General features: G+C 43.6%; 1 protein-coding gene across 1 annotated transcript in view; it reads left to right on the top strand.

Moving 5' to 3' along the window:
• The window catches only part of RIC3 (RIC3 acetylcholine receptor chaperone), a 220,833-nt gene that overhangs the window by 174,838 nt on the left and 25,090 nt on the right, over positions 1-20,905 (top strand). Inside the window, exon 4 of the mRNA XM_085648120.1 lies at positions 2,347-2,440. Coding sequence (XP_085504246.1) covers positions 2,347-2,440 — 94 coding nt within the window. The remainder of the gene's footprint in view (positions 1-2,346; positions 2,441-20,905) is intronic.

Raw genomic sequence — 20,905 nt, 5'->3', positions numbered from 1 at the left:
TGTTTATTTTTTGACCACCCTATTACAGAGGGTACCATCATGAGTGCAGAGCTGTGTGTGGGATGATGAGAGTCAGGAGCCAGATAGTGTCAATAGGCAAAGTTATAGCCAGGGCTGGCTTTAGGGTGGTGCAATTGGTGCAGCCGCACCTGGCGCTGACCTCTGGGGGGGTGCTGTGTTTAGAAATAACTTATAGTTTTAAAAGCACATGTTGCAAAGTTCCTTGTGTGTCCAGCATTGTTCAGGCAGCAGTAAAAATGTCACAATAACTCTAGTGATTGATATTCCTGCTGGTGATAGATCGTAATTTTGTCTAGTGGCCCCTTTGATTCATCTTAAAGTAGCCCAGGAGTTTAATATGCCAAATACAAAGAACACGATGCAGATCACAGAATTATATGTTATGTGTCTAGCTCAGTAGAAACTGCTTTCCTTACTTGAGATCCTTTTGTTACAACAGTTCATAAGTTACAATATGTAACACTGACTTATAAACTGACATCAAAGAGCTACAGGCAAACTGCATAATATAGGTTAGGACATTATGCTGTTTTTCCCTGCCTTTCATAATCTAATCCTAATATTATTAAAAGGGGTTAATATGGGTGGATATACATTCTTATTAGTAAAGCCAATCCAACTAGTGCTTTAAAACAAATTAACTGTATGCGAGAGATGGGCTATAGAGAGATGAAGGGCACTGTTGGAGGGTGGAAGTGAGGGAATCTATGAAGAAAGAGGTCATTGGTGAGCGGGGGTGCTCCAAAAAACTGTTGCACTGGGCACCACCAGCGCTAAAACCGGCCCTGGTTATAGACATCATAAAGTTAGTTTTCCAAGAAGCAACTGTGGACAGAAGGATTAATTATGAAAATACAGCACCCTAGATGATGGAAAATCTTAAACTAGATGGTTTGCCCTACAAAGCCACAGCGGAGAATGGTGGGCCGTGAACCAAACCCTAAATGATCCCCTTCTTTGTACATCTATTTACTTTACTGAAGTAAGTTCAGCAAACTGTATAGCTCCCCTGATTATGATCCTGCAGGTAGCACATTGGGCAGAAAAGATGTTCAGTAATTGAGGTACTAGCATGATTCCTGCTTGTTACTATTACAAATGGCCACTGTAATCAACCAGGAGTTTAGCAAGTAATACCACTTGGGGTGTCATTTCAGTACCTGATTTTATTGAAGATGTCTCCAACTTTTTGAGGTAATGACCAAATTAGTATACCATCATTTAATTATGGCAGCAATAGGTGCTAGTAATAATATTCCTGGCGTAGCCATTACCACATATGAGATTTCATAATTATATAGGGCCATATTTACAAGGAAATGACGGAGCGCTGAGCTCTGGCAGATTTTGCAGCACCACGCTCCGCAATTTCCAAAAAGCAGGGATGCGCCTTATTTACAATACAGCACACCCCGGTGTTTTCCCTAGCGCTGGCGCTAAAAATAGCTGCCAGGCGCCAACGCAGACATCCTTAAAACCGTAGTGCAAGAGTGTCTGCATTGCAGGGAATGATTGTTTATGTGCAGGGAGGTGTCCCTTTCGGCACATAAACAATAATGGCGATTTGTTTCTTCTACGTGTGCTGGAAGGGACACCTTCCTGCACATAAACAATCATTAAAGGCATTTTGCTCTCGCACACAGAAAAAGCAAAAACGAGGACAAATAAAAGTATTTCTCCTCTTCGTGCCATTCTAACGCCATATAGTTCGTTTTTGGCGCCGCCTCAGATTTACACCTCCTTGTAAATCTAGGGCAGCGTCAAAAAGCAATGGGTGTTGCAATGGAATGCCCACAGCAACACCCATTGCACGCTCCTTACCTGTATGGACGGGTGCCATATTTGCAAAGAAGCGTTAAGCCACAAAAAGTGCTTAACGCCACATTGTAAATATGGTGCAGGCCATTGTGCCACCGGAGCATGAAAAAAAGTGACTTTCCCCGTGGCGCACTCCCATTGTAAATATACCCCATAGTGTTTGAGTGGTTTTTAAAACCTTCAATATCTACATGTCCCTTTATTTGACAAGATGCACTTAAACGTATTATTAAAGTAAATCGCATTTCTTTTTTATTTTACTCAAAGATTGCCTATAGCCATGTGCGCCGAGTGCTTGCATGCTAACGACAGCCTGGGCAGCACTGCTGCTGTGAGTTTTGATTAGACAAAGCAAACAATCACGGCGGCTTTTTTTCCACTATTGGCTTTCCTGGTTGCTAAGGCCTTCCGCGTCGGCCGGGGATTGGAAAGAACTGAGTTTGTGATCAGGGGCAAGAACCAGCCCTCAAAGCTGCTGTTTACACCGGGGACTCTCTTGTTTTTCAGCTGATTATGAACTTGGACAACTGCAAGACAAGCTCAAGGAAACCGAGGAAGCGATGGAAAAAATCATCAGAAACGTCGGTCCGAACTGCGAAGGGTACGTTTTTAGTTTTTAATATTCAAATATATGTTTCCCTTTAAAAATGAAAGTCTCTGCCTCCCCTGGACTATTCCTGGCTTTGGTTCAGTAACCATGGCTAATGCGTCACCGTCGGCAAAGTCTTTTTATTTTCTTTCAGTAAAAAAATGTTGTTGTTTCTTTAATGCTAAACTTTATCGTGCACACTTTTGTATGTGGCCGTCGCAAAACTGTTCTCACATTAGCTCATTCGTTGTTGCTTTATTTGTGTCTCACCGCTACTGCGAGGTAACAAGACCGCCCAAAGAGTGCGTCACGTGTTGGGCTACTTCCATTGTTTGTTGCAAGAACTGCTTGCTGGAGCGTGACATTCCACGCGCACTTGAACTGTGATTGTGCTAGACGCGAGTCACAGCTTAACAAAAGCTGTTTGCAAGAATATTGCTTCGAACATCCTCTGGAGTTTCGTGTTATCCCTGAAGAAAGGCATCTTTTCAAATTGTTAGGTGGACGTTTTATTGTGCTACATGCCCATTCTAACCTACATCGTGAGTGTCCGTGTTGTCACTGAGCCCTCAGTTAAATCAAAGGCTCTATTCCATGCGATGGACAGCACATAATATAGAATGTAGTATTTCGTTAGGTTGTCACTTAACTGTATTGTTGATCACGCAGATAAATAATTAAGACTATGTTAATTTGTTAATTTATCAATTTTAAGTGCTACTTTTGACTATTTTTGTGATGTTAACATATACTTCATTTTTATATGACACTTAGTGCACCAAGAGGCAATGAAAGTGTTAAAACACAATTATTAGGCACCCCATTTTACAGAAAAATACCAAAATATACAAAATTTAATTAAGGTACATGGCACTGGAAAACAGATCCGAACAACAGAGAATCCTTATATTACGATCGTGACGTCAGTATTGGGTGGGAAAGGTCGGCTGTTGACCAACAATGCCCTCTTTCAGATTTTAGAAATGAGTAAGACATTGGTGGACAGTGTTATGTACGGTTTACACAGGAGTGTTGCAGGGATTCTGCTCATGCACAGAACTATGCGCAGGAAACCAGGACCTCAGTGAATTGCGGTGTACCGAAACCTCACCTCAGTACCCAGAACCCCTCTCCGACTAGCATCAGTGTCTCATTCATTCTCCGTTTCATCTCAAAGCCACCAATGATTAGGCAACCCAGAACAAGCGACTTAGAGTACTCTCAGGAATGGTGGGAATCAGAAACACCTTTTCGTTATTATTCTCATATAAGTCCACAAGAGTAATCAGAGACACGGTAAAGTTTAAAATGTTTATTTTTCGTGCTCTAAGGTGCAGTACTTTGGCTAACATAAGCAGACAAATGATTAAAAACAAAACCATCAGCATTGTTACAATACCATAGAAAATGAAGGGAGAAATCATATTACAAATGATAGTGGAAAACAACCACCCCCCCTTCGCTAGTAAACTAGTTTTCTGAAACTAATAGAAGGTCTCTAGGCTGAATGGGGAACCCCATACCGTAAATATCAGCTTAGGTGAATCACATCACAGGATCAGCTCTGCTCTTTGTGTCTGGAAAGGTTTTCTCCAAGTGCCTGAATCATACATGCAAATGCAATATTAAAGGCACCCGAGTTTCAGATATTTGCAGCTGTGTGCGTGTTATGGCTAGAGCGTGGGCCGATCAACCTGAATTCAAAAGCATACATTGTTATTTGACCTTGACGGCTTCTGCACACAGTGTTCAGACTAAGGTCGCGGTGCACGTCTAGGTATGTGAACAACAGACCGTTCTCATGTGAAGAAAAAGCAAACAAGCAGTTCTCCGTGCAACAACAGCTACCTGCAGTGTCGTGTGCAAAAGCAGCAAAAGTGGCGAGATGGCATTTTACATCTAAGGCGCTTATGCTAACATAGCAATGTGTGTACATAGAACTCCGTCTCCACTACACCCTCCCTTGATCGGATCACCAACAAAATGGGGAAGCAATGTAGGAACGCAGAGTTCAAGTGCGATGGATACAGAACCAAGTTCATGTATTGTCAACCCATATAATTGGTAGTTATAGTTCGAAAAATTTGTTGGGAAAAAGAAAAAATTAAAACATCTCCCAAGGGAGTGACACAGTCCAATGTGGAGTAAAGAGAACAATTTAAAATCTAGATTCGGACGTGCGGAAGATGGACAACTGCCAATTTCAATCCATCAACGTGTAGGTACAATAAGTAGCAACTCCCTCCAAGAGGAAGTCATTATAATGGTCTGTAAAAGATTCATCCATCCAGTCAAGTAAAGTAAATGAACATACATGTTCTTCGATAACCGGCGCCTCTAGCACAATCAGAGGACAACTTGCGTGTTCTTCAAGATAACTTCTTGCCAAGAAGTCATATGCTGCCGTATATATATCACAATTTCCTAGGACTCCATGTGCCGCTCCACAGGCCATAATCCCGATTGCAGAACAGTCCAACTCATGAGCCACTAAGGGACTCATTAGTCGATCATAATCCGGGGCAGGAGATGCCGTGTTCGACAGGCACAAATCCAGAGCCCATTCGAATGGACAATCTAGGCAATGGAAAACAGGTTGCACGCAAGTAAAGTAAGAGAACTGGAAGGATAATCCATAGGCTACGCTCAAAGTGGCCAGGGGCAATGTTCCATAATATTCAAACATCCTGTCGCGCAGTTGAAGCAGCCGGGGGCGGCTGCCATGTGATACAGATCGTGCAGCCATTGCGGAGCAAACAAATCAGCAGCAGCACACCAGCAGTCAAAGCGAGGATTAATGCAAGGCCGCTGAAGACGCTGGAAAAAATAGAATGAAAAAATGCCGGTATCACACCAAATATTGCTTGGAAGGAGGTCAGGAGGCCGGAGCCCACAACTTTGAAAAAATGTACAAAGCCAGTTGTTGACGAGGCATTGAATATAGTATGAATCAGAGCACCGAAATGAAGGGGGAGATCAGTATTCAAAAGCGCATGCACCTCGGTGCGGGTGTTTGCCACGTGAAGGACAAATGTTTCACGGGAGCAAGTCAGAGGGACTTCTTTTTGAGACAATAGAGCCCTTATTCTGCTCATCTTGTTGAACTCTGCTTTCCAGGTTGGGATGGAAGGCCAGATTGATACATCTAGTCTCCCATGTGGGGTGGGAAAAGGACATTTTTACAACAGACTACGCGCTGTGAGACAGTGACAATGTACGGAATCCCCACTAGCATCCTGCAGCATGCCTCATCATTTAAAAGCAAATAACTACCGTTAGCTAATAATGTAAAAGTCGGTATAATTGCTGGCACAGGATTTCCCTTCAGAATGCAAGCTAAATTTGGTGCCTGAACGTTGCAGGCGCCATGCAATTGGATGTTCCTACAGACTACTGAGTGATCAGGTGTGAAAGTGCATTCCTCTCCTTTTAAATAAACTTCTTTACCCTCTCTCAGGCACCTGTATATAAAGGGGAGTGACCAAACTTCATGCAGGAAAGCAGTACCCAATGGTTCGTATCTGCCTAGGGCATAATGTTTCATACATGAACTGAACTTAAACAAAGGAAATGGTAAGGTGATTAAACTGTGGAAAAGCCACACAGCAGAGTTTGATTCGGCCACAGAGAAAGGTAAAAGCTCCAACTTTTCAATATGCAGTAATGAGTATGTTGCATCCTTAATGGACATGAACTGTTGTTTATCAGTTCGATTAAACGGCAGGAATAAAGATGATGTGTTCATGTAGTCCCAGGGAACTTTCCCAGCCTTCAATGTTTGTAAAGTCCAGGCAAACTGCATTATAGAACGCAACTCTGCAATTCAAATGAGGTCCACTCCTATTTGGTCTCCCTGCCCAGATGGTGCTTTCAGATTGCCCCCGGGAGAGTCATGTTTAGAACAAAATGACTGACTGTGTAAAGAGTGTAGTCCAGCAGTTTCTCCTGTTTGTTCCTTTTTGCCTAATATAGTCCCTAATGCAGAGCTGAGCATTTTGGCTAATGAAGAATTGCTAGGCCCCTCCGTAGATCCGGAAAGGATAAATCTACTGAGTAGTATTCCGGAGACCAACAAGGTTGTTAGTGCAACCCACTCAGAGTTTGGGTCGCTTTTGTCCTGGAATATTGCAGGATTAAATCCAAGTTGAAAGATCCAACTTGGGTATCGTTTATCAACTCTTATGACATCTGCTTATTCCAGGAGACATGGTTACTTGAGGCTCAGTTTGCATCGGGTTTTTTGAATTTTAATGTTCTGGCAGTCAAGGGAAAAAAGGGGCGCCCCTCCGGTGGTCTTGCCATTTGGATTAGACAGGACCTTGGTATTATCGTCAGGAGCTTTCTACTTCGCACCCAGATATCCAGCTAATTAACCTTAAGCTTAAGGATGGAAAATCACTGGATATTTATAATGTCTATGCTAGAAGCACTGGTGGGAAGAAGTCTGACACTATAGCTCGTTTGGATGAACTTACGCTCCTTTACTCTCAGTACTCATATATAATTTTAGGTGGAGATCTTAATACAACCTTTGAACCTCTTCTTGGTGTTGATTGGAGCATCTCGGAGGTAGAGGATGGCTTATGGGGTGTTCCAAGACTAGATCTAGAACCTGTCATTCGTTGGACCGAATTGGCCATCCAGATTAACGCCCTTTGTTTAAATAAGGGGCTTCGTGCAACAAATGGCAGGTCTGAGCAAGACAAATCAGGGTCCATTACTTTCAAGAGTGGTTCCCGTACTAGCAGAATTGATTATATCCTGCTATCACTAGATCTATGGGATACCATGAGGGACATGGTGGTTATAGACAGATTGGAGAGTGACCATAATCCTCTCTCTCTATCTACTATGCTTTGGGTGACCCCCACTGCCCATAGTGATCCTTCTCCATTGTACCTTCAAGATGTAGTCATTGCTAATGATCTGCGCCACGTTAAGTGGGCCAAGGTTGCTCAAAGTCAAGATTGTCTAACTCGCATTTTTAACAGATTAGAACTTGCCACCCAGGACTTAGGGGTTGCATATAATCAGTGTCCTCTGGAACCATATGGTATACCTGGAATGTCGATCCATGATTCTTTTTTTCTGGAACTTAAAGATATCTTTGTTAGGCCCTGCAAAGCAACTAAGCCCAAGTACGATCCCTCACCACGATGGTATTCTACCGCGTATAGAGATGCTCGCGTGAACTTGGGCACCGCACTGAAATCTGGCAACAGTCTTAAAGTCCGCTCTGCTAGATATGCTTATAAGCAAGCTATCTTCAAATCTAAGAGAGCGTGGGATTTCCAAAGATGGCAGGAACTCAGGGAAGCAGGTGCCCAAAAGGATATGAGACGTTTCTGGTCTGTTGTTAGATGGAGGACTGGGGGCAACCCTGATAAACCCCAAAATTGGGTTTCGCAAGATGCCTGGGTCAAGCACTTTGAGTCCCTATATGCTGTTGAAGATGACATGCGCCCTTCTTCTAACTACCAACTTACCTTTTATAAGGAAGACGCTTTTACCCTGGGTGATGTTGTTATTGCTCTTAAGTCATTGGTTCCTGGAAGGGCCCCTGGGATGGATGGAGTCCCTGCTGATATCTTTTTGAGTAACAGCGAATCCTGGGGAAACTATATCTTAATCTTAGCCAACTTGATCGCTAGAGGTGCCCCGATCCCCACTTCCTGGAAAGGAGCTGAAATTATCCCGGTGTTCAAGAAAGGAGACAAGTCCATCCCTGCAAACTATCGTCCAATCAGCCTGATAGACACCACACAAAAGATTTTAGGCAGGCTGATCTTGAACAAAGTGTTGGATTGGGCTTTAGATAATGCAATCCTCTCTCACCTACAAGCTGGCTTTAGAGCAAGAATAAGCACCATTGACCAGGTGCTGCATTTCGCTATGCTCTATTGGAAGGTGGTCTACTTGGGGGTGGCAGCCTATATGCTGCCTTTATTGATCTTAGGGCAGCCTTTGATCTTGTCCCTCGGGCATCCCTATGGGCTGTCTTAGAAAAGATGGGGATGCCACCTGTCCTAATTTCCATAATCGCTAGACTCCATGCAGACAATTTTGCGCAGATTAGATGGGGTGGTGTTGGTCAAGTGACTAGGCAGTTCCCTATCCAGAAGGGGGTTAGGCAGGGCTGCGTTCTTGCGCCAACTTTATTTTCCTTGTATATTAACGATGTGGCCAAATTATTAATAGATGCAAACTTGGATGCCCCCTCTTTGGCAGGCGCAAAAATTCCTATTTTAATGTTTGCCGACGATTGTCTTATTATTTCGAAAACCCCGAGTGGTTTACAGAAGTCCTTATGTATTTTTGAGGACTTCTGTTTTGCCCGCGGGCTTGAAATCAATGTTTTAAAATCTAAATGTATGTCCTTCAACCAGTCCAAATCTTTTAAAAGCAAAATATATATGAATAAAATGCCATTGGACCAGGTTCAAGATTTTACTTATCTAGGTATTTGCATCCAACATGACTTGGGATGGAAAAAGCAAGTAGAGCTGGCATCCCTCAAACATTCCCAACTCTCTGGTGTGCTAAGCAAAGAACATACCAAATCCCTGACTAAACCCATTGACCCTGCACTTCGGGTGTATGATGGTAAAGTGGTCGGCGCTGTGCTCTATGGAGTTGAGTTGTGGGGATTTGATAATGTACACAAATTATCCACCTCTGAAAATAGATTTTTACGAAATCTTACCAAACTACCTCAGAGCACTCCCCTTTGCCCCCTGTTCTATGACCTAGGTATGAGACCAATAGCATCAATTGCCTTATTTCGCCCCATATTATACTGGCGGCGATTATGGGTCACTCCTGAACTTAGGCTTTTTGCTCTTGGCCTCATGGACATTATCAAGCTGGATACCTTTCGTGAGGTCAAGTGGCTACGTAGGCTACATGAGTCGCTTCAGGATTTGGGCCTTAAAACTTTGTGGGAGGATCCACTAAACGCTAGCTTTCCGTCTAAACAAGCACTGAAGGCTTTGTACTGGGAATTGAGAGCTATCCGAGTTTTCAGATCTACAGCTCCGCTTTCATTGTCTGGTATTTTTCTTGATCTCAAGGATACTATTTCCTTGGCATCTTTTTGGGATGACATTACTAATCCTCAAGACAGGAAGCTCTATTTTCAATTTAGAGTAGACAGTCTCCCAGTCAGAGAGTTTTCATCTAGATGGGCCGTGATCAACGTGCTTAACTGTCCTGGCTGTACTGCATCTATTGAATCTGTCAATCATCTCCTGTTCCAATGTCCATCCTACACAATTCCCCGCCAGACTTGGCTAAAACCAATGTGCCGACAGTTGGGTACTAGAAATGCCAAGGTGGCACTACGTATTTTGCGCTCTGCTGAAATCCCACTTGTCTATATTTCTGTCGCTAAGTTCCTTGGAAGGGCATGGGTGATTAGGAGTAAAATGTTGATTGGGTAAATCCTCCTAGTCTCTGAATTGCCAACCTTTTTTGCAAATACCTTTATTTATTGTTTTAAACTATTTTAACATGTTTTGTGTATTTATTATGTATACAAATTTTGTATGCTTTTATGACAATCGTCGAATAAAGCTTTCTTGACTTGACTTGTAGAACGCAACTGATTTTGACCATGCTACAAAACAGACATATCGTCCTGTACAATATCAACAACAGATGAAACAATAGTATCTAATGTGTACATTCTGGAAGAAAGGGTGTTAATGCTATTATCGATGACACCTAATACTTTTTCAAAATTGGCTTGATCAATAGCCCTTAATCTGGAAGCTGCTTCAATCTGAGATAATTTCCAAACTTCGTTATAAACAGCATACACCCATCTTTTGGACCTGCCACCCACAGGACCCTCAACAAAATCATTCAAATCCACTTTGTCGTTCAATTTTGATAAATGAAGTTTAACAGAGGCCAAGGTGGAATGTTGCAGCCAGTTCTGACATAACTTCCCTACAGAATAGGTAGTTACAGAACGGGAAGTTTCAAATCGGGGGTCCACCCTAACCTGTGTATAGCCAAGGGTACAGACCCAGAAAACGATGTTGACAAGAATCTGAGCTCTTCTGCCATATATACCACCCTTCAGGATCTAAGTTGGAAATGTTGAAGGATGTATTAGTAATGAATGACTGCAACGCACCGATCTGTGTGATTATTCAATTTTGGATAAGCGCCCAGATCAGGAAAAGATGGGGAATTAATCTTTTTAGAAGTAGCCAATCCAAAGCAGGTGGTTTGATAAATGGTAGAATTCAAAAACAACATGTGATTTGGGATAAGGTAAGCATGATGCAGAGCTTCCGTACCTTGTACCTGCCATGCTTTAGAACCCCAACCAGATTTAAGATCAATGGTATCTTTCCACAGCTCATAGCACCCTATAGCTAATTCATCCATAAAGGACTTGGAATACAATAATTTAGTGTGGGTCAGTCTAACTTTGGAAGCTGACTCAGCAGCCATTTTAAAATAAAAGGCTTCAGGTTCAGATACACTGAAATCAGTAAAATATGTACATTTTTTCACTAGAGTTTTGGAGCTGCCTTCAATTGGTGCTGGACAATGTTCCCATTGTGTATAATTGACAAACTTTCTAAATGTATTTGCTTTATGCAGGAAATGATTGCCATAGTGTTGGTAGCAAAACAACTTGCCATAATTTTCAGAGTCTAAATACAAATCTTCAGCATCAAAAGCAGCATAATATTTCAAATCAGAAAAAAGAGCCTCCACTGCTTGGACATCCCAATCATCAAAGTGTATGTTTTGTTTCATAACATCCCCCATAGAAACACGAAGTACATTGGGGACATTAATCACCTCTGTGGGTCCAAGAATTTGAAATTTGACAGCATCCCATACAATCCCATCCAACACAGGCCAGGCAGTAATATTCACAAATGTCTGGTTCCTTTTCATGATGTGTGATGAGGAGGGGGGGGGGCAAAGTTCCATCCATTAATCTAATTGTAGATCTTTCAGTGAGATAGTGTCCATTTACTAGACAAAAAAATACAACCACAAATCCAACGGACATAAACAAAAAAATAGTTACGAGCACCAGCCAAATGTAAGCCCAAGGGGGAATTAAAAAATGTCTTTTAAACCAAGCAGCAAAAAAAGGAATTTTCGATGGGGCATTGGAAGTCACAGAGTTAGTGTCAAATGAAAAACGTGACTGGTCAACTGCACTTGAATGTAAACCAGGCAACGACACATCTGTGGGATAAGTATACTCAGTATCTTCAACTGGACCACCAGCTGGTGGAGGCAATAAAGGATTAGTAACTGTATGCATCTCGATGGCAATGTCAGGCCTGTTGGTAGTTGCCGAAGCCAAAACAGAATTTATCAGCATTGCTGGACAAGAGACCACTGGAGTCTTACTAAGAAGAATCGGCCACTCGCTGTAGTTTGACATTGTCAATGGAGATGTACCTGTTATCCTTGCGACCAGGAAGTGGAGGTAAAATAACTGTCCTTGTACCCTGCACGCCAAGCACTGGTACTGGAGCATGATAAGAGGGGCCGAACTCCTTCTTGTTCTCCACCTTCTCACGGACCAGGTCACCAACTCGAGGTAGCCAGCCAACTACCGGAATCTGAAGCACAGCATCAGTTGTGGAGGGCAAGTGTTCCTTTGCAAGACTATCTCTGGTCTCTTGTAGATTCTGTAATACAGCACAGTGATCATCTACATCAAAGGGTGCGGCTGATGCCGCCATGTCTAGACCATCAAGGTCCGGGACAAACATCTTTATGCCAAAGAGCATTTCGTATGGGGTCCGCCCACCCAGAGACCTTCTAGGGAGATTATTAAGTGCACATTGAACGCTATACAGATGGACCAACCAGTTCCTGCCAGTACCTAAAACCCTAGCTGTCAGGGACTGCTTTAAGTCATGGTTCATTCGCTCCACAACACTATTGCCCTCTGGTCATTATGGAGACGAAAATTTGACTTGGACCCCCAAAGATCTCATGGCATCCTTGTACGACTGAGAGGTGAACGCTGGACCCTGGTCCGAATTGAGGGTACCACATGCCAAAATTCCCACAAAGACACGCAAATCCCTGATGACAGTTCGATCATCAGCACTCCATTGTGGCCAGACCCAAAGAAAACGTGTGCACGAATCCACTGCAACTATGATATACTTATACGCAGTATCAGAGGAGAAAGGACCGCAGTGATCTAAATAAACGCACCCAAGTGGTTTATTAGATATGTACAACTGTGTTTGAGGTGGGCGCGCAGCAGTCGAAGGTTTTATCTGCTGGCAGATGTCACAATTAAGAACATAAGTACGGGTCTGTTTATACAATCCGCACCACCAATAACGTTGTCGTCAGAGAATAGCAGTCACCGAAACGCCGGCATGGGCAGAAGCCATACCTTCGTGAGCTGCTGTTATCAAGGAAAGCCTGCAGTCCGCGTTGGGAATCAATCTATCACCAACGTCGTTAATTCTCACATAGGGAACTTTATCAGGACTTAAATGATAAGAGTATTTAGAAGGGAAACCCAGAGGGTAATTATCACCTTTCTCTGTCGCAGCAATACCTGCCAAGATGTCATCATCAATCTTACTTTGGATCTTGTAACTGCTGCTACTAGATATGTTGCCACTGCTGTTTTCGCTGCCTCAGCAGCCAAACTGTTGCCAACAGTGTTGACACCTACGCGCTGGTGCCCAAGAGTGTGAATTACATTCACGAGCGGCAGACGTTGATTAAGTTCTGCGACTCGAACCCAAAGCATTTTATGCTTGATTGTGCTACCTTTGGAATCACGATACTCATTTTGAGACCAAAAGAATAAATTGTCGTTGAAAGAATGAACACAGTAAAAAGAGTCACTCACAATAAGAGTAGTAACTCAAGGATCAGCAAACTCCAGTGCAAGCACCAGAGCACGAAGCTCTGCCAACTGGGCGGTACAGTCACCCAATGTCTGCGTGTGCACAACATTAGATTTGAATTCACCATTCACGAAAGTACTAGCCACTATTGCGCAGGCTGCCGAATAAGCATGCTTAGAAGCCGTCGCCGGTTGCGCCAAACCGTCAGTGTAAATGACACAATGGTAATTCTCAAGCAGGTGCAAGGACAGAGGAGCTGGATGAACAAATTCATACTGCAAATACTCCTGAGTCTGCAATGAGGTATCAAAGATGTAAGTGACATCAGGCGATGTCAAAGAAGTGTCCCATTGTATCCAACGCGGACGCAAAGCTTTAGAATTTGGTACACTGGCTTTCATTACCGCCTCTAGGGCAGGATACGGTGTGACAACCAACATGCGTTTCCCCTGCGACAGCGCTCTCTCTTTCAGAATCGCCATCTGGACCACAGTCAAAACTTTTTCGACATTGGAAAAGAGCATTTCAGCTGATGTGTGCAAGTGCGATTTGTAAGCAATGGGGACTGTGTCACCCTCATTGAACGTTAAGTACGTAAACCCACTGCGCCAGGCACAATTCTTATTACCAGGTTAGTGTGGTTATCACGCGTCAGTAAGTATTTCGAAGCAAGAAGATCAGCCTGCAAAGATTGCAGGATAGCTGTATGTTCTGGCAGCCAGCTCGATTTGGAAAAAGTAGGTTGTACCAAGGCATATAGCGGCATGATACGCTGGGCATAATCGGGAAGTACGCCCGAAATTTAAAAAACCCAGCAAAGATTGAAGTTTCTTCAGTGTTGTTTGAGCACGCAAGCATGCGCACTTCTCCAGGAAGTGAGGTGCTAAACCTCGTCCTTCGTTGTTGAGTTCATAGCCCAAAAACAACACTGTATACTCTGCAATGTGCGACTTTGCAAAGTTGAATTTGTAACCGAAGTCCGCAAACATGACAATAATGCGGTCAACGCGACACAGATGCGGCCATAATTAGTCGTCTGTGAGATAGATATCATCAACATACGAGTATGCATCAGGGTCAATGCTCTCTAACAGAGAGACTACACGAACGGCACAGACACCTGGACTGTTTTTATAGCCCATGGCTAATCTTTTAAACTGTTTTTGTTTGCCGCCAGAAGTAAAGGCTGTCCATTGACTACTAATAGAGGACAGATTATGGCTATAAAAGCCATTGGAGATGTCAAGTGTGGCTTTAAACCTTTTTCTCACCAGACTATCAACGAGGGCAGAACTGTGGGTATTCTGTACCACACAGGTCCGACAACGAGAGTTCAAATGTCGGTAATCCAAAACTAGGCGGTACGACCCTTCAGGTTTGGTTACAGTGAATAGAGGATTATTCATGGGTGACACACATGTTTCAATAACACCTTGATATTCCAATTGATCAAGGATTTCTGCGACGTGAGATCTAGCTTCACAGCACATGGGATATTGGGGTTGTGGCTGGGGCATAGAACGTAATAGAATCTCATGGCTTGGCGACAACTTATCCCACCCAACCTGAGTACGGTACAACGCCGGAACAAGTACCTGAGCCCACTCTTCTGCAAAGTTCTGAGCCTGATCCTTCGGCACAGTGTGCGCAAAAGAAGGGAGGATTACCTCCTCCCCTCTAGGAGCAGTCAAAACGAAAGCTGGGGGCCAGTCTGCCTCTGCCAACAGAATGTCATATGTAGAGGTCAGATTTTCCCAAAAAATCCCTTTTATGGTATGTTGTATGTCACCTTCTATTAAAAGGACTATGTCATATAGTCTGTCAGGGGGAGCCACTCTAGTATCAGCAGTTTCTACAGTAATGAATGTATCAGTTGCTGTCACCTTCAGATATGGACGCAGTGCTTGCCGCACTACTGTAACCTCCGCTGCGCTGTCTAGCAGCGTTAGTGCCCATGTCAGGTTCCGAAGCTGCATTCTCACTATCTGTGGCATACCTCGCTGTTAGTGCAGCAACTTTCTTCTTTTGAAACGGGGGTCGTTGTTATGCAAATTCGTCCTGCTTGACTTTTCCGTCAGTCTGGCGGGGCTGCTCACGTCCTTGTTGGGCACCCCAACCTTTGCCACGTTCTCCTCCACCGGACTGTGAGACCGATGCTTCCTGTGAAGAACGAGGAGAACGTTGTTCAGGAACCTGAAATCTATCAGAAGACCTAATCCTAATGCGATCGCGCAAATCAAATGTGCGTTGAGTAGTCGCTTGAACCGGCGATGCGGGACAAGACCCCTGTTTCTGTTGCTGCTTCCCCTGCTTTTTAGCTTTCCAATTTTGTTTAGGAAAAGCTGGACGGTCGTCTTTCGAAGACGCCCCTGTCTTAGTTTGCGGTTGCGTAGTTGTTGTTTGAACAAAAGGCTTAACCCCCAAAATATTGCGGCCAATGGTGTTATAAGCCTCCGCAATAATCTTTGGTAACTGCCGGGGTTTATCGACATCGGCGACGAGGTGCAGCTCATTCGACACTTGAAAGTTAACCGCATCTCCCTTGACATTAGCAAGGATGAGCGTGGCAACTACGTTGAACACGCCGACAAGCCTCATCCCTAACTTGACAGCCGCCTCCGGACCGTGTTGATCCTGAACACGTTTGATCACGGAGGGCAGTACAGCCATAGACGGAGTGCCGAAGCACTTTGAGTAGACTGCTGCAAACACTTTACCCCAGTTATCACAATCAGCTACCTCTGGGACTAAGTCTTTCTGAAAACTAATGGTGAGGATTCTGTGTTTTTCCACAGGAGTAGAATTCGGAAAAACTGCTTCCGGCTGGTCACATTTCTCAGCAAGCCAATAAGGCATATCGTCCTTATTCTGGGGGCACTTGCCCATTACCGAATTAACCATGATGGAACTAATAGTAATCCCGGCCGGGCCAGCTGGTTGCACCGCAACCCCAGGTGCCCCCACCAGGACATTGTGTGAAACGTATTGCACTAAAGCCCTATGCACTGCAATTAGGGCAGTATGGAGTTGACGTAACTCATCCACCGGGGCTTGCAAATAACATGGATGTGGTGTAAACCCGGCCAAAACTGGCCAAGTGGCTCTTGGAATGGACAAGGGACCCAAACGAACTGGTGTAACCATGTGGGGGAGGGCGCCATTGAACCAAATACGATGCTGCCAAGCAGAAATTGGAATATCCTGCGTCTTATATGGCGTGTAATTAGCCGGGACTGCCGTAGGAGTGTATGAGTGAAACATGTTCTCATCCGCATTCACCCCCGGCAAAGTAACCCAAGAGTAAAACAGCTCATAGGGATGCGATGCATCGGCACTCACTACAACGATAATAGACATCCCATCATCAGGCAACGCGAACTGCGTCAAATGACGCCTCGGAGGTGCGTGACTATGCGCTGCAATAGTGACTTCAGCCATAAGGACACAGAGAAGAAAAACAATCTATATTAACAGTAGCACAAAAAGGGTATAATATAAAACGAAAACCTTTTTAATTGTCAAGCTTGAGAGAACCTATATATTAACTATTTAGGTAGGTTTAAACCGTCACTCCCGTTAACCGGAAACAAGAGTGAGGGCGTTGTGGACAAATATAAGCAATATAAGCACTACTAAGGCATCTCAATCATAAGACCAAAACGTTAGGTGCGCCATGTTGAAGGGATTCTACTCATGCACAGAACTATGCGCAGGAAACCAGGACCTCAGTGAATTGCGGTGTACCGAAACCTCACCTCAGTACCCAGAACCCCTCTCCGACTAGCATCAGTGTCTCATTCATTCTCCGTATCATCTCAAAGCTACCAATGATTAGGCAACCCAGAACAAGCGACTTAGAGCACTCTCAGGAATGGTGGGAATCAGAAACACCTTTTCGTTATTATTCTCATATAAGTCCACAACAAGAGTAATCAGAGACACGGTAAAGTTTAAAATGTTTATTGTTCGTGCTCTAAGGTGCAGTACTTTGGCTAACATAAGCAGACAAATGATTAAAAACAAAACCATCAGCATTGTTACAATACCATAGAAAATGAAGGGAGAAATCATATTACAAATGATAGTGGAAAACAACCACCCTCCCTTCGCTAGTAAACTAGTTTTCTGAAACTAATAGAAGGTCTCTAGGGTTGAATGGGGAACCCCATACCGTAAATATCAGCTTAGGTGAATCACATCACAGGATCAGCTCTGCTCTTTGTGTCTGGAAAGGCTTTCTCCAAGTGCCTGAATCATGTATGCAAATGCAATATTAAAGGCACCCGAGTTTCAGATATTTGCAGCTGTGTACGTGTTATGGCTAGAGCGTGGGCCGATCAACCTGAATTCAAAAGCATACATTGTTATTTGACCTTGATGGCTTCTGCACACAGTGTTCAGACTAAGGTTGGGTTGCACGTCTAGGGATGTGAACAACAGACCGTTCTCATGTGAAGAAAAAGCAAGCAAGCAGTTCTCCGTGCAACAACAGCTACCTGCAGTGTCGTGTGCAAAAGCAGCGAAAGTGGCAAGATGGCGTTTTACATCTAAGGCGCTTATGCTAACATAGCAATGTGTGTACATAGAACTCCGTCTCCACTACAGGAGCAGTCGCATGGTTGTGCAAGAAAGAGGGAATAGCTATATAGAAAGACAGGAGATGAGAATATGAATTTTATCAAGTAGAAGAAATGCATGAAACATTGTCCCCTACTTATAACAAGCATTTGCAATGCAATCGGTCTCGCCTTTGGTACCTTATATGTATTTAGCTATGCAGCCTGGGTGCTGAAACATCCACTGGTCTTTAACATGGAGGGAAACTGTGTGACACGTCCGGTATGGGAACACATGGAAAGAAATGTTGCCTTTGAGCGGGAAATGGTACAGTCCAAAGCTCTGTTTTTAATATAAAATCAGGCTTTCGATGATCATATCACAGAAAATACAAAATTTGTGAAAAATATTTTTGTCCACGGGTGCTCGTAGAAGTCAATTTCTATGTACTGGAAGCTAGAGAATGCTAAGTAATTGTGGTATTTTACTGACCTCTGCTGGTCGTTTTCTTTCAAGAAAGTTAAATAGAGGCAGTTGCCAATAAAATTAAAAAAAGAAAGTCCCTCAGCAGAAAGCAATTCTTCTTGGCCTGGCTCATCGGATGATGCAAGTTGCTATGTGAGCTCCTACTGGCCCACAGAGGTGCATGAGGAAGTCATTAACTCCCAAATGTACTAAATTTTGCGTCTTGGTTTTGCCGCAGTCCACATACAAAATCCGTGTTGCGATTTGCAAAGCCATACAAATTAAGATTTGCTTGCGTTTTTATGGAATTTATCCCAAAAGTAACAAAAGGCAACGTATTACACTCCCTTGTGCTACCTTGCATCAGGGAGGCATTACATGGGAGGAGCAAGGGTGTTCATGTGCATGCACTAGTGTATTGTGCCACCAGCTCATATTTACTAAATTCAGTAAGCATGGATTTGTGCCAACTTTGTGCGCCTACTGGAGGCTGGCGTAACAAGGAGAAAAATCTTTGTTTCTCCTTGTTACTTCCTGTTTGCATGTATGTTGCTTTCTGCATCACTCATACAAAAAAGATTTAGCCTCTAAGAATAGTTTTTGTGCAGGGAGACTTTCCTTTCATTTCACAAAACTATTAGTAGTACCAGTAGTAGGCCAGCATTACGAGAGAGCAGAACTGCACTAAATCTTAGTAGATATCACACATTTCTGCTCTTTCCTTTTGACACAACGTAGTAAAACAATGTCCTTAGCTGTGTTCCATTGGGTCAAAGTTTAGTAAATCTGGGCCGAAGATTGCAAAAAATCTTAATAAGGGTTCTACAACCAGGGCTTATACTACTTGTCAGATGTGTGCCTGAATTGTTTTCACACCTTGTTGGACAATTGCCCCTTATGGTCAATTCCATGTTGCTGACAGAGGTATTTTATTCTCGATCCACAGAAACAGCCCTATTGGGTTTGGAGTGATGTTCATCTGACAACTTCCAAAGAGGCTGGGGAGGTAGATGTTTTCAAAGCTATTATTGGTCCATCAGAAGGAACTGGTAGAAAAGGAGAGCATTCACCCCTTTAAAGAAACCAGCTTCAGTAATGGTTTCTGCATGTTTCATGATGGGTTTACCATGGCCTACATAGCTGATGGGCTTACAAGCAAATTAAATATACCTATCAGGTGTGTACCAATTTTAACAAGTTTGAAAGGGAGGGCCCAAGCACTTTACCTCTGGATATTGGGGGTAAAGTGCAGAGTCCTATGGTCAACAAAAACTGGGTTCAGCAACAAAATGCAAAAATCTGGGGTAACAGCATGCAAAAGATGGTCTTTTCCAATAATTGCAGCGAGAAATAATACATATGTCCAACGGTATTTGCTCAGATAGATTATTGCAATTTTCATTGGTGCAACATATAGGGAAGATCCTTGGCTTTTGCTTACCTCCTGATTTGATGTGCAATAAATCTCTGTTCTCTGACTGTGAATATACTTGTTAGAACTGGGGGTCTCTAGTTGGCTGAAGTAGGTACCTTAGGCCAAATAGGGACCCTTGCTTCTAAGTCAGGGAAAGGAAGGACACCTTCTCAGATAGCCCCTGCTCACCCTCTCGGTAGCTTGGCATGAGCAGCCAGGCTTATCTTCAAGTCAAGTGTGTTAAGTATTTGCAACCACGCTCTCAGCAACCCAATGATGACACCGCAAATGGACTCCACAAGAGTTTCATAAAAAACAATTATATGCTTATATAAAATAAATATACGATGAGACCACACAATAAACATCCAACATATGCGTACTTGTAATAATTCCCCTTGCTGGTTATTAGGCCAGCAAGCCCTTGTCGGTTCTTGCAGTATTATTATTAATTCTCTATGATCCTATGTAGTCCTAATGTAATGCTATGCAGCTCATAATGCAAGAATCAGGCACTTTGTAATGTCAAAATAATGCAGTTCGTTATGCAACAATCAGGCAGTTCGTAACGCCAAAACAATGCAATGCATAATGCAACAATCAGGTACTTCGTAATGCAACAATAATGCAATGCGTAAGGCAACAATCAGGCAGTTCGTAATGCAGAAATAATGCAATGCGTAATGCAACAATCAGGCAGTTCGTAATGCAAAGATAATGCAGTGCGTAATGCAACAATCAGGCAGTTCGTAATGCAAAAATAATGCAAGGCATAATGCAACAATCAGGCAGTTCGTTATGCAAAAATAATGCAATGCGTAATGCACTTCGGCACCGATCATGGTGCTTTGGACAGTCTCTATGCCACTCGTACTGACTCGCGGTCAGCTTCTGCCAACATATGCCCCCAACACGGGTATGGTGTAAACCAAAGTGCAGCTCCACACTCCGGCCCCGGTACTGCCACTCCTCGGCAAGTACGGGCCGCAATACGAGCTTGAGCAGAGGCTCACGCTGCGAGAATGGGAAAGTCCGAGAGCGTTTCTCTCAGAGCCCGCACCCCGCACCCCGCCCCCAGGTGACACACGTTACCTGGGGGATGCGACCTCGCTCTCCTCTCCTCGCAACTTGAGCCTCCAATGCGACTTCGTTGATTCTGGGCAGTGAAACTCCCCCCCC

The sequence above is a fragment of the Triturus cristatus genome, chromosome 3_2 (assembly GCF_964204655.1).
Source record: "Triturus cristatus chromosome 3_2, aTriCri1.1, whole genome shotgun sequence".
Lineage (NCBI taxonomy): Eukaryota > Metazoa > Chordata > Amphibia > Caudata > Salamandridae > Triturus > Triturus cristatus.
Note: the sequence above shows the minus strand (reverse complement) of the source record. Positions and strands in the feature narration are given on the sequence as shown.